The sequence below is a fragment of the Heptranchias perlo genome, chromosome 4 (genome assembly GCF_035084215.1).
Source record: "Heptranchias perlo isolate sHepPer1 chromosome 4, sHepPer1.hap1, whole genome shotgun sequence".
Taxonomy (NCBI): domain Eukaryota; kingdom Metazoa; phylum Chordata; class Chondrichthyes; order Hexanchiformes; family Hexanchidae; genus Heptranchias; species Heptranchias perlo.
Window position 1 is genome coordinate 42,061,940 of NC_090328.1, and position 14,756 is coordinate 42,076,695.

Genomic DNA, 14,756 nt, shown 5'->3' on the forward strand with positions numbered 1-14,756 from the left:
CTTTATAAGTACAATATTAATCCTATACGACTGATATAAACTTGAAACTTTATTTTTATTTAACAAGAATTAAATGCTGTCTTTGTCCTCTCTTTTTTGAACACCTCACCCTGTTCCACCCCCTCATTTCTCCTTTAAAATCATCTTTGTCTAAGGGCCTCCCAGCCCCAACCTGAATTTCTGAGATATCCTTCCTCCTTTCCTCCCTCAGCCTCTACACTGACTCCTGTCATCCGTGATTTCAATTTCCATCTCCACTACACTTGTCCCCTCTCTGAATTCACCGCCACCTGTATTCCCTAATTCTCTCTTTCCATACAAACTCCTACTCATATTCATGGCCAACGCTCCATCTCCCGTGGTCTCTACTCCCATGGTATTGATCACTGGCAAGGATATCTCTAACTGCTTACATGTATCCCTCACAACCCACATCCTCCTACCCACTTCCAACCTTACTTAATGATGTGGAGATGCCGGTGATGGACTGGGGTGGACAAATGTAAGGAATCTTACAACACCAGGTTAAAGTCCAACAGTTTTATTTGAAAATCACAAGCTTTCGGAGGCTTTCTCCTTCGTCAGGTGAGTGTCGAGATTCATTGAAAATTACCGCCTATCTAGTCATAGAACAATGCCTGGTGATTACAGATAATCTTTCCAACTGTCCGTTATCAAGGCCATCAAATGAATTAAATAGTGTTCAGACAGATGGACGTCTCGGCACTCTACACCAGTATCCCCCACGATGACAGCATCGCTGCAACAGCCTCAGTACTCAACACCAACAACAGCCAATCTCCAGACGCCATCCTACAACTCATCCGCTTCATCCTGGATCACAATGTCTTTCACCTTCGACAACCAGTTCTTTACCCAAACACACGGAACAGCCATGGGGACCAAATTCGCACCCCAATACACCAACATTTTCATGCACAAGTTCGAGCAAGACTTCTTCACTGCACACGACCTCCAACCAACGCTATACACCAGATACATCGACGACATTTTCTTCCTATGGCAAAGAATCACTGAAGAGACTACACAATAACATCAACAAGTTCCATCCCACCATCAAACTCACCATGGACTACTCCTCAGAATCGGTTTCTTTCTTGGACACACGAATCTCCATCAAAGACGGGCACCTCAGCACCTCACTCTACCGCAAGCCCACGGACAACCTCACTATGCTCCACTTTTCCAGCTTCCACCCTAACCACGTCAAAGAGGCCATCCCCTATGGACAGGCCCTGGGAATACACAGGGTCTGCTCAGACGAGGAGGAACGCAATGGACTATGAAAGATGCCCTGGTAAGAACGGGATATGACGCTCGATTCATCGATCGACAGTTCCAACGGGCCACAGCGAAAAATCGCATAGACCTCCTCAGAAGACTAACACGGGACGCAACCAACAGAGTACCCTTCGTCGTCCAGTACTTCCCCGGAGCGGAGAAATTGCGCCATGTTCTCCGCAGCCTTCAACATGTCATCGATGACGACGAACACCTCACTAAGGCCATCCCCACGTCTCCACTACTCGCCTTCAAACAGCCACCCAACCTCAAACAGACCATCGTTCGCAGCAAATTACCCAGCTTTCAGGAGAACAGCGTCCACGACACCACACAACCCTGCCACGGCAACCTCTGCAAGACATGCCAGATCATCGACACAGATACCACCATCACACGAGAGGACACCACCCACCAGGTACATGGTTCATACTCCTGTGACTCAGCCAACGTTGTCTACCTCCATACGTTGCAGGAAAGGATGCCCTGGAGCATGGTACATTGGCGAGACCATGCAGACACTGCGACAACGGATGAACGGACACCGCGCAACAATCGCCAGACAGGAGGGTTCCCTCCCAGTTGGGGAACACTTCAGCAGTCAAGGACATTCAGCCACTGATCTTCGGGTAAGCGTTCTCCAAGGCGGCCTTCGAGACACAAGACAATGCAAAATCGTCGAGCAGAAATTGATAGCCAAGTTCCGCATCCATGAGGACGGCCTCAACCGGGATCTTGGGTTCATGTCGCGCTACACGTAACCCCACCAGGGGAAAAAAAAGTTATCTGTTCTTAATACAACTGGTCATTCTCTCTCTTTCTCTTCTTTTCGGATGTTTCTCTCTCTCTCTCCCTCTCTATCTTTGGTTCTGGCCGTTTGTATATTCAGTTGTCTTGGGTATCTAAGGTTCTCTGTCTGAACACTATTCAATTCATTTGATGGCCTTGATAACGGGCAGTTGGAAAGATTATCTGTAATCACCAGGCATTGTTCTATGACTATATGCGGTATTTTCAATGAATCTCGACACTCACCTGACGAAGGAGAAAGCCTCCGAAAGCTTGTGATTTTCAAATAAAACTGTTGGACTATAACCTGGTGTTGTAAGATTCCTTACAACCTTACTTAATGGCCTTGGGACATTTTACTATGTTAAAGGCACTATATACATGCAAGTTGTTTATTTTTTACTTCCTTCTGCATCTGTCCTGGGGGAGAAAAAGCTTTGCCCCCAAAGTTCCTTTCAAACTCCTAATGGCTTAGCTTTCAGCCTTTAGCCCTCCATTTGCCACAATATCTCTGCAGCAGTTGATTTACACAACCACTCCCTCACCTCCACCTTTGATATCCTTGTTCCCAGGAAAACCTTCACTGTGTCCCTGCTCCTCCTAGTACGGCCCCCATCTTCACTCCGTCAAGTTCAAGGGGTGCAAACTTGAGCTTTGGTGCAGAACTGGCTTAGTCATTCATTGTGTGATCTGGCTAGACCATGTCAAGCTCTACCGGACTTCACTCTTGTCTGCCCAAAACTGCCCACTACTTCAAGATCATCCATAAACCTTTCTCCTCTGCCCTCTCCATCCTCATATCCAACAACAAATATAAGGAACTCTTAGACTAAGATAGAGACCAGCTGTCTCTACTGCTTCTCACCCTTGCCCACCAAGCCAAACCTCTCCATAGCCCTCAACCTCTCTTTCTCTCCCATCTCTCCTCATGCCCTCTCTGAACACATGTTGTCCTTGAGCTCCACCTTGTGCTCCTTGACCCTGTGCCCACTAAACTGCTGACCATCCAACTTCACAGACTCTGTGCTTGCTGATATAGTAAATGGTTCCTTTGTTGCAGATACTGTCCCATTCCCTTTCAGAACTCCCATCATTACCTCCGTTCCTCAAAAGACCCATCCTCAAGCCCTCTGTCCTTGCAAACTACTGCCCCATCTCAAACCTCCCTTTCCTTTTCAAAGTCCTTGAATGTGTCGTTGCCTACCAGATCTGATCTGATCTCATCTCTACTGCAACTCCAAACAGGTTTCCGTCCCTCCCCCCTCACTAAATTGTCTCTAGCCAAAGTCGTGAACTACGTTATCTGTGACTGGCCGTGATGCTTTTTTCCTCCTCTACCTTTCTGCATCCTTTGACACAGTTGACCACATCATCCTTCTCCAACCCCTTCTCCGCCCTCCAGTTCCGGGGCTGTTGTCGTTTGGTCCATCTCTTATCTATCAGATTGTAGCCAGAACATCTCTACCAATGGCTTCTCTTCCTACTTCTGTACTGTCGGCACTGGAGTTGCTGAAGTGTCTATCATTGGTCCCTTCTTCTCCCTCGTCTACGTGCTGTCCCTTGGTGACATCATCCGCAGATGTGGGGTCATATTCCACATATATTCTGATGACATTCAGCTCAACATCGCCACCGGCAATCTTGACCCCTCCACTGCCTCGGCATTGTTAGCTTGCTTGTCTAACATACAGTCCTGGGTGAGCCACAATTTCCACCAGCTAAACTTTGGGAACACTGAAGCCATCGTCTTCAGCCCTTGTCACAAACCTTTACCATTTCCCCTCCCCGACCACTATCTCTCGGGCTTGATCAGACTGTTTGCAATCTCATTATCCCACTTAACTCTGAGCTGAGCATTTGACCCCATATCCTCTCCATCACAAAGATTGCCCATTTCTACCAAATCCTGCTCGCCCATCTCCTCTTCTCGCTGACATGCATTGATTCCTGGTTCCCCAAACCTCAAATTTAGAATTCTCATCCTTGCATTTGAATGCTTCCATTGCTTCGGCCTTCTTTCTGTAATCACCCTCTCCCTCTGACTAGCCTCTTCTGCATTCCTCCTCCCCTCCCCCCTCCCTCCCCCCCCCCCCCCCCCCATATTCCACTATTGGTGGCGTCAGCCCGTATTGTAGAGTTCTCTCCGCCCCTCATTATCCCTCTCCTTTGAGGCTTTATAAAACTCAGCTCTGACCAAGCTTTTGGTTGCCCCTTCTAATCTCTCCTCCTTTGTCTCGGCGTTCATTTTGCCTGAGTACCCAGATTTCTTCTAAGGTGAGCCACATATTGAAAAAATTGACCTCTAACTGAAAACTTGCCGCCAACGCTGATTTTTCAGCTAATTGAGATCTGTAAGTTTAAAGATTGACGTATTGCACAGTAGATGTAATCAAGTCAACTGTTGATGTGTTTTAAAGCACCAGGAAATGCTACACAGGACAAGATATTTTCTCTAGTGCTAACAGCCCAGTCACACCCAGACAAAAAAAAAAACTCATCTGTGGTTTGCCTGAAGGTTAATTTGCATGTTTTAAAATATTTCGGTTGGGAAACAGTTTCTGAAATGTGAGGAGCCTTGGAGACTGCATTTGAGAATTGAAAACCTATATTTATGCTGAAACCTGATGCCAATTCTGGGCTCCATACTCCATTCACAATGTCGAAACTAGCCAATTTAGTGCATTTTATATTATTTTCAAGTCAGTGAGTTACCCATGCAAAACATTTTTTTATTTTCCACACAAGTCATCAGCATTAATTTTATATATTCGTTCATGGGATGTGGGCGTCATTGGCGAGGCCAGCATTTATTGCACGATATAGCAAGTTGTCTGCTTAAAGTTTAAAATATTTTGATCAGTTCTAGTATAAAACCTACCACTGAAATGAGTCTAGTTTAAAAGATACCAATGTTCATTATTTATATTAATTTAGAGCTTGTATTTCAGGGTTTGATCAAACTTTTCAGATGTAGGTTTGATGTAATCAACTGTGATAAAGAGTGATATACATAGCCAACAAATTGAAACTGCTAAAACTTAGAACCTACCTTCTCATAAATTAATATATAATTTGCAGCAGTATTCCTGCTAGTGTGTTGTGGGTTCTAGTGAAGAACCTCCATTTTGAAAAGGCCAGGATGTGTCCCTGTCACCTACGTGCCAACCAGGTCTGCTTCCCAAATTGCTGTAAGTTTTGCTATTTACCTATAAATAATATGAAATTAAAGTATTACATTAAAATAAGAACGGACTGAATTACGTCTGTGCCCCCGACCCAATTATCTCCTACCCTCTAACCCAGGTTCACTACACTTGATCTTGACTCCCCGTGCGCAACGCCGTAGGAGATTGACTAGACTGCATTCAGTTCTGGGCACCTCACTTCAGGAAGGATATATTGGCCTTGGAGGGGGTGCAGCACAGATTCACCAGAATGATACTGAGGCTAAAAGGGTTAAATTATGAGGACAGGCTATATAGACGAGGCTTGTATTCCCTTGAGTATAGAAGATTAAGAGATGATCTAAATGAGGTGTTTTAAAGATGATTAAAGGAGTTGATAGGGTAATAGAGAGAAACAATTTCCCCTGGTTGGGTCATCCAGAACAAGTGGGTATGATAAAATTAAAGCTAGGCTGTTCAGGGGTGATGTCAGGAAGCATTTCTTCATACAAAGAGTAGTGGAAATCTGGTACCCTCCTCCCCCAAAAAGCTGTTGAGGCTAGGTCAATTGAAAATTTCAAAACTAAGATTGGTAGATATTAAGGGTTACGGAACCAAGGCAGGCAAATGGAATTGAAGTACAGGCACCAACGATATAGGTAAAAAACAGGATGAGGTCCTACAAGCTGAATTTAGGGAGTTAGGAGTTAAACTAAAGAGTAGGACCTCAAAGGTAGTAATCTCAGGATTGCTACCAGTGCCACGGGCAAGTCAGAGTAGGAATGACAGGATAGCTAAGATGAATACGTGGCTTGAGAGATGGTGCAAGAGGGAGGGATTCAAATTCCTGGGCCATTGGAACCGGTTCTGGGGGAGGTGGGACCAGTACAAATTGGACGGTCTGCATCTGGGCAGGACTGGAACCAATGTCCTAGGGGGAGTGTTTGCCAGTGCTGTTGGGGAGGGTTTAAACTAATGTGGCAGGGGGATGGGAACCGATGCAGGAAGTCAGTGGGAAATAAAATGGTGACAGAAACAAAAGGCAGTAAGGGAGAGTGTACAGAACATGACCGGACAGATGGTCTGACAAAGCAGGGCAAAGACCAAGGGAAGTCTAGATTAAACTGCATTTATTTCAATGCAAGAAGTCTGATGGGCAAGGCAGATGAACTCAGGGCATGGATGGGTACATGGGACTGGGATAAGAACATTACTGAAACATGGATAAGGGAGGGGCAGGACTGGCAGCTCAATGTTCCAGGGTACAGATGCTATAGGAAAGATAGAGCAGGAGGTAAGAGAGGAGGGGGAGTTGCGTTCTTGATTAGGGAGAACATCACGGCAGTAGTGAGAGGGGATATATCCGAGGGTTCGCCCACTGAGTCTATATGGGTAGAACTGAAAAATAAGAAGGGAGAGATCACTTTGATAGGATTGTACTACAGACCCCCTACTAGTCAACGGGAAATTGAGGAGCAAATATGTAAGGAGATTACAGACAGCTGCAAGAAAAATAGGGTGGTAATAGTAGGGGACTTTAACTTTCCCAACATTGACTGGGACAGCCATAGCATTAGGGGCTTGGATGGAGAGAAATTTGTTGAGTGTATTCAGGAGGAATTTCTCATTCAGTATGTGGATGGCCCGACTAGAGAGGGGGCAAAACTTGACCTCCTCTTGGGAAATAAGGAAGGGCAGGTGACAGAAGTGTTGGTGAGGGATCACTTTGGGACAAGTGATCATAATTCCATTAGTTTTAAGATAGCTATGGAGAATGATAGGTCTGGCCCAAAAGTTAAAATTCTAAATTGGGGAAAGGCCAATTTTGATGGTATTAGACAGGAACTTTCAGAAGTTGATTGGGAGAGTCTGTTGGCAGGCAAAGGGACGTCTGGTAAGTGGGAGGCTTTCAAAAGTGTGTTAACCAGGGTTCAGGGTAAGCACATTCCTTATAAAGTGAAGGGCAAGGCTGGTAGAAGTAGGGAACCTTGGAGGACTCGGGAGATTGAGGCACTAGTCAAAAAGAAGAAGGAGGCATATGACATGCATCGGCAGCTGGGATCAAGTGGATCCCCTGAAGAGTATAGAGATTGCCGGAGTAGAGTTAAGAGAGAAATCAGGAGGGCAAAAAGGGGATATGAGATTGCTTTGGCAGATCAGGCAAAGGAGAATCCAAAGAGCTTCTACAAATACATAAAGGGCAAAAGAGTAACTAGGGAGAGAGTAGGGCCTCTTAAGGATCAACAAGGTCATCTATGTGCGGAACCACAAGAGATGGGTGAGATCCTGAATGAATATTTCACATCGGTATTTACGGTTGAGAAAGGCATGGATGTTAGGGAACTTGGGGAAATAAATAGTGATGTCTTGAGGAGTGTACATATTACAGAGAGGGAGGTGCTGGAAGTCTTAACGCGCATCAAGGTAGATAAATCTCCGGGACCTGATGAAATGTATCCCAGGACGTTATGGGAGGTTAGGGAGGAAATTGCGGGTCCCCTAGCAGAGATATTTGAATCATCCACCGCTACAGGTGAGGTGCCTGAAGATTGGAGGGTAGCAAATGTTGTGCCTTTGTTTAAGAAGGGCGGCAGGGAAAAGCCTGGGAACTACAGACCAGTGAGCCTGACATCTGTAGTGGGTAAGTTGTTAGAGGGTATTCTGAGGGACAGGATCTACAGGCATTTGGAGAGGCAGGGACTAATTAGGAACAGTCAGCATGGTTTTGTGAGAGGAAAATCATGTCTCACGAATTTGATTGAGTTTTTTGAAGGGGTAACCAAGAAGATAGATGAGGGCTGTGCAGTAGACGTGGTCTACATGGACTTCAGCAAAGCATTTGACAAGGTACCGCATGGTAGGTTGTTACATAAGGTTAAATCTCATGGGATCCAAGGTGAGGTAGCCAATTGGATACAAAATTGGCTTGACGACAGAAGACAGAGGGTGGTTGTCGAGGGTTGTTTTTCAAACTGGATGCCTGTGTCCAGCGGTGTGCCTCAGGGATCGGTGCTGGGTCCGCTGTTATTTGTTATTTATATTAATGATTTGGATGAGAATTTAGGAGGCATGGTTAGTAAGTTTGCAGATGACACCAAGATTGGTGGCATTGTGGACAGTGAAGAAGGTTATCTGGGATTGCAACGGGATCTTGATCAATTGGGCCAGTGGGCCGATGAATGGCAGATGGAGTTTAATTTAGATAAATGTGAGGTGATGCATTTTGGTAGATTGAATCGGGCCAGGACCTACTCCGTTAATGGTAGGGCGTTGGGGAGAGTTATAGAACAGAGATCTAGGAGTACAGATTCATAGCTCCTTGAAAGTGGAGTCACAGGTGGATAGGGTGGTGAAGAAGGCATTCGGCATGCTTGGTTTCATTGGTCAGAACATTGAATACAGGAGTTGGGATGTCTTGTTGAAGTTGTACAGGGCATTGGTGAGGCCACACTTGGAGTACTGTGTACAGTTCTGGTCACCCTATTATGGAAAGGATACTATTAAACTAGAAAGAGTGCAGAAAAGATTTACTAGGATGCTACCGGGACTTGATGGTTTGACTTACAGGGAGAGGTTAGACAGACTGGGACTTTTTTCCCTGGAGAGTAGGAGGTTAAGGGGTGATCTTATAGAAGTCTATAAAATAATGAGGGGCATAGATAAGGTAGATAGTCAAAATCTTTTCCCAAAGGTAGGGGAGTCTATAACGAGGGGGCATAGATTTAAGGTGAGAGGGGAGAGATACAAAAGGGTCCAGAGGGGCAATTTTTTCACTCAAAGGGTGGTGAGTGTCTGGAACGAGCTGCCAGAGGCAGTAGTACAGGCGGGTACAATTTTGTCTTTTAAAAAGCATTTGGACAGTTACATGGGTAAGATGGGTATAGAGGGATATGGGCCAAGTGCAGGCAATTGGGACTAGCTTAGTGGTATAAACTGGGCGACATGGACATGTTGGGCCGAAGGGCCTGTTTCCATGTTGTAACTTCTATGATTCTATGATTAGCCATGATCTAACTGAATGGCAGAACAGGCTCAAGGGGCTGAATGGCCTACTCCTGTTCCTAATATATTAAAATTGGTATGTATATCGTATGCTCCATTTTAGAGACGGATAAACCTCTCCTCTGGGGTTTTCCAGTGTTAACATATCAATAGTTGTAAACAATTTTACAACACCAAGTTATAATCCAGCAATTTTATTTTAAATTCACAAGCTTTCGGAGGCTTCCTCCTTCCTCAGGTGAACGAAATGAAATCCTCGAAATGAAATCGCATTTATAATTCACAGAACAATGCTTGGTGATTACAGACAGTTTTTTCAACAGTATATTCTGAGACCTTGCAGGTAACACCTGTCTGTCTGCACACTGATTGCCTTGGCAACGGGCAGTTGAAAAAACTGTCTGTAATCACCAAGCATTGTTCTGTGAATTATAAATGCGATTTCATTTCGAGGATTTCATTTCGTTCACCTGAGGAAGGAGGAAGCCTCCGAAAGCTTGTGAATTTAAAATTATATTGCTGGACTATAACTTGGTGTTGTAAAATTGTTTACAATTGTCAACCCCAGTCCATCACCGGCATCTCCACATCATATCAATAGTTGGCTGTCACCACTCCCTGTCATGCCTATAGATGTCCCCTCAATAGGATTGCCTATTGTAAAGTGTGTAGTTAGTTGTCAAGGTCCCAGTCGTGGCAACAGATCTAGCTTGCCCACTAGATGGAACTTCAGAGCCTGCACATCCACACACGACAAACAACCTTATAGCCACCATGCTTACACAGAGGTAGGCCTAGCCTCTGTTCCCATTTTCATTTTAAAAAAATGTTTACATCATAAATATGAGATCAGACCTCTGGCCCAGTCACTGCTGACCACCAGTCTCGCTTCCTACTTCTCACTGCTCATCCAGATTGGGTCTCCCCATTGCTAACCCAGATTGCATCGCTCACCTGCTCTACCTCTGCTGCACCACAAACACTTAAGTCACGAAGGGATCTCATGGAATCCAGTGAATTCATTTAATAATGTATGGGTGAGTTAACTTAATCCAGTGAATTAATTATATAATGTGTTGGTAAATCAGTAGAATCCAGCTCTTAATGCATTACTCTTAATGCATTTTTAATCCAAAATGTTGCTGCTATCCTGGAAACTTTATATTTTGTAATCTGTTTCATATCAAAATATCAGACCTGGAAAGAAAACCAATTAATTAATTTAAAATGAGGTGTTTCAACCAACTTGTTACTGCAAACGTAGCTAATGAAAATATATGTAAAGATGAATTTTATTAACATCAATAAACCTTATTAATGCACAAAATATTTTATTCTTACTTACTAACAAACCAGTGATTGGAATAGAAGGAGCCTTGTTTGTCAGGAATACAGGTCATAGAATTGTCTTTTAGGCGACCCATTTTCTCATCTTAGCTCCACGATGGGAGCAGAAACTTGGGAAATTTACTCTAGTATGTCTTTCCTTTTATACATGAATGGATAGTGTAGCAGGATTCTAGTCTGTTCCTTTTTAAACAGTTTTTAATGATTTTTTGAACCAAGCACCAAACCTGTCTTTTCAAGTCTCTTTTATATTAATAAGAAATTTTGTCACATTGAACAATGTATGCTTTAGATTTTTGAAACATTCCTTCCCTTGCTTTTCTATTATTTTCCATATACAGTGGTAGGCAATCTACTCTCTGGTCTCTACCAGCATTGCCCTAAGGATGCTGTTATACTACACATACCAGTATCTGCAGGATGTAATGTACTGCTAGATGACCCAAATTACATCGCTGGTTCTGCCTTGCATTAAGTTCAGCAATGTTCAGTTCAGTTGGACCGATGAGGTGCTTATTAAACTTCACTTTGCAACAGGCTGCAGTTGTACTATATGCGGTGTGAAACTATTTCATGGCCTCAATCTTCTTGGCTTCAGTGCAGTTGGGAGTCAGACTGGTGACTGAGTCCTTAGTTATATTGATACCCTTGGGTCAGTATGCATCCAAACCTCATTCACAGTATGTTAATGGTACTGTAAACCGTCAATAACATGTGCAGAGTGGCTGACATGACACTCCCTTTTCCTTTTGCCCCAACCCGTGGAGCAGTACTCTATACAGTGGATCAGTTGAATCCAGGGGCTTGGAATAGAAGATCATGGGGACAAAGCTATGTCCCACCATTTTGTGGCACAATGTATTTGTAGTCCAGTGCATTGTGCTGCCATCCATTTAATTTTGCATTAACTAATCTGAGGTAAGTTTTTGAGCCCAAGGCAGAGTATTGCAAACTATTAAGAGACAAATTTGCTAATGAACCTTTTCGGGAAATCTAACATGTCTGTAGTGTAAACAACATTCAAAAAAGAAAAGGTAATTGATGCAGGAGGTGGCTTGGTATTTATTGCTTGAGAGCTAGGCTATAGATACTAGATGTATCTTGTACCAATATAGAGCAACTGGAATTTAAAGGGTACAGATGTTCAAGCTGCCTTTTTGATTGGCACAACTACATTTGCAATTGAAATGTCTGATGAATTCATGCAAACATGAAAAGGTCTATAATCCATATACTATATATGCATGTGTCTTACACTTGGGATAGTAATTCTAGTTGAAGTGTGGTGGAATTCAGCCTCCAGCTATTCAAAAATGCCATATAAATGAGAAAAAAAATTAGAAATGTCTTTTTAATATCCCACTCTAATGTACTCCTCACCTTCTGGTCTGGGTTATCCAAGCAATTACTTCCCATGAATCAGCCCTGTCTGTTTTAGATGCATAGAAGAGTTTTCAAATGAAACCATTGGGACTTACCAATTTCTTTTGTTGGAACCGATAATCGTCCTATGCAAATGAAATTTTTTCTGCTGTCAAGGAAATGTTAATAACTAGAGTAAGCAATAATGAAATGAATGTCTGGTGAGCAGACAGTATTTGGAGTTAAGGAGCAATAAAATTGACACCTAATGAAAAGTTTTTTAAACTACTTTTTGTCAAATAGCAGTGCAAATTTCATTACTTGTGTAACTTTTATATAGTTGTGACTATGGGTTTAGTGAATTTTATAGAACAGACTGCTAATTATTGCTTTCTCGATTCCATTATTTTATTTTTGCAGAAATTAGCATAAATGTACCCTCAGTCTCTAAAATGAAGAAGCCTAAAGCTGCAGTTAACAAATCTAATGAGGATGTAATAAAGACGCTGGAGGTGAGAAGCACAATTAAGTATAGTTCATTTTAGTTGCTAGTCTATGATTTACAAATTTTACATCTTGATTTCATCTGTTAATGTTACCAATTCAGTAACTTGGACTATTCCAAAAATAGATAGACCTGACAGTTCAATAATGAGTTTAATTAAAAGTGATAAAAATAACTGATCTTTGCAGTTACCTGCAAAATGAAGTGCAATAAATTGCAGTGGATAAGATGGACCATTGAACTTCATGAATACAAGGACAGCAGAGGCTGTACGGGGATAAGGTAGTGTTATGGCTATGTTATTTGACTAGTAATCCACAGGCCTGGGCTAATAATTCAGCCAACATGAGTTCAAATCCCACCATGGCAGTTTGCGAATTTGAATTCAGTTTTAAAAAAAATATGGAAATTAAAAAAAAAACAGTATCAGTAAAAGTGACCATTGTCATAAAAACCTAATTGGTTCACCAATATCCTTTAGAGAAGGAAACCTGCCATCCTTATCTGGTCTGACCTCTGTGACTCCAGTCGCACACCAACCTGACTTTTATTATTTTTTAACTCTAACCCAGACATGACCCTAAGCACCACCATTGATTTAAAAACCTTCTACTTCTCTAAATTCAAAGTTGCTTAATTTGAATTATCTGAGAGTTTGATTTTGTTTTTAAGCAGACTATAATCATTTAATTAGTAAGGCCATCTTTCATCCCTTGTTTTCCTTCTACAACTCTTCTGAATTTAAAGCCATGTTTATTTAGTTCCCAGTTTTATCTTGCCTGAAGCCAAATTTCATCAAAGCGATGTCATATCTCTTCTCCACCCCCCCCTTCCCCATTCTAATTAGTCTCTAGTTTCCTGACTTTATTTGAAATGCTTTGCAAGTTTAGATGTAAAAACTGAAATTCCTGACTTTCATATTCCTCAGTACCCCTTTCCTTTGTTTTCTTATTTCCTTCACTAACTTGTTAGCCTATCTTCTATCTGGTCAAAGGTAGGTGCCTTTTTACCCCTTCCTAAGCTTACTATTTTAGACAGTTTTTCCCCTACTTATTTGAACTCCTCGCCCACAGACTCTTAAGATTTGCCACTTCCCACTAGTTTAAAACCTCCCCATGGCTGTATTTACTGTCTCTGAAGAAAAGCCTGTTCCAGCTGTAAATTTTACCCCTTGCACAAGAACTTGTTTCAATGCCCTAGAAGTGTGAAACCTTCCCTTCTACATCATCTGTTGAGCTGTGTTAAAATGTCTAATTGTGTTTCTTCCTAACTGACCTAACACTGTGGCACCAGAAATAATCTGAAGGTTATTACCCTTGAGGTCTTGCTGTTTAATTTTAACACCTAACTCCTCAAAATCCCTTTTCAAACTTTGCTTTGTCTTCCCTGCATCATTGGTCCTAAAATGAACTGACTTTGAGCCGCTCACTTCCACCCCCGCCCTCCTTCCATAATCTTTTCCATGTGCTCTATTTTATCCTTTACCTTTGCACCTGGGAGGCAACAGACTACTCCCAGTCATGGCTGAAGAAAAGACTATACCTTCCTCTAATGACTTCCCCTTCCCACCGCCCCCCCCCCCCCCCCCCCACTAACTACTACTCATCACTGTCATTTCTTCCTCCTTAGGATAACTTCTTGCTCCATAGATGTTCCATTGAGTTCATTAATTTACAGACTCTGTTCAGCGGCCAGATCATTTCTAATAAACAATAGTTTGAATAAATAAAATGCAGCTTAGTGCATCTATCAATCCTACATGCTAAAGCATGTAATTTGGCACTGGAACCAATGTCTGTTTTTGCTTAAATTCTGCATCCTACATCTCTAAATGAGTTGTCTACATTCTCTGAATTCTCTGATGTCAGCATGGTGGTCTCCTGTGTTGTCTGTACCCTACCACCAGCATATGTCTGGGTAAAGGGATCTGGTCTTGGTAATTGGCTTATCGTATGGAATTTGCAATATCCTAATGGTGTTACTTTTTACGGATTTGAAACGTATAGCTGTTTTAACTCTTGCAGGAAGTAAATGATTCTTCAAATGTAAAAGCTATGTTCAATTTTCTTGTGTTGAAGATAATTGTTTTTCTGTAGGTTCTAGAGAAGAAGGATACAGAAAATAAATCTGATGAAGAAACTGAAGAGAAGGAGAAAGAAAAAAATGAAGAGGATGAAGAAGCTGTGGAGGATGAATATAATGAGGAAGAATTTGAAGAGGTATAGTATTCAGTATTTCCAGCAACCGTTTAGAAACAATGGGAAGTGATCAATTGATTTGTTTTG

The 14,756-nt window shown here is 42.5% G+C and overlaps 1 protein-coding gene across 2 annotated transcripts in view; it reads left to right on the plus strand.

Moving 5' to 3' along the window:
• Positions 1–14,756, plus strand: part of polr3g (polymerase (RNA) III (DNA directed) polypeptide G) — a 33,764-nt gene that overhangs the window by 15,206 nt on the left and 3,802 nt on the right. For both annotated transcript variants that reach the window (XM_067982829.1, XM_067982830.1), the window contains 2 exons: positions 12,387–12,478; positions 14,568–14,690. In XM_067982829.1, the coding sequence (XP_067838930.1) occupies positions 12,387–12,478; positions 14,568–14,690 (215 nt within the window). The remainder of the gene's footprint in view (positions 1–12,386; positions 12,479–14,567; positions 14,691–14,756) is intronic.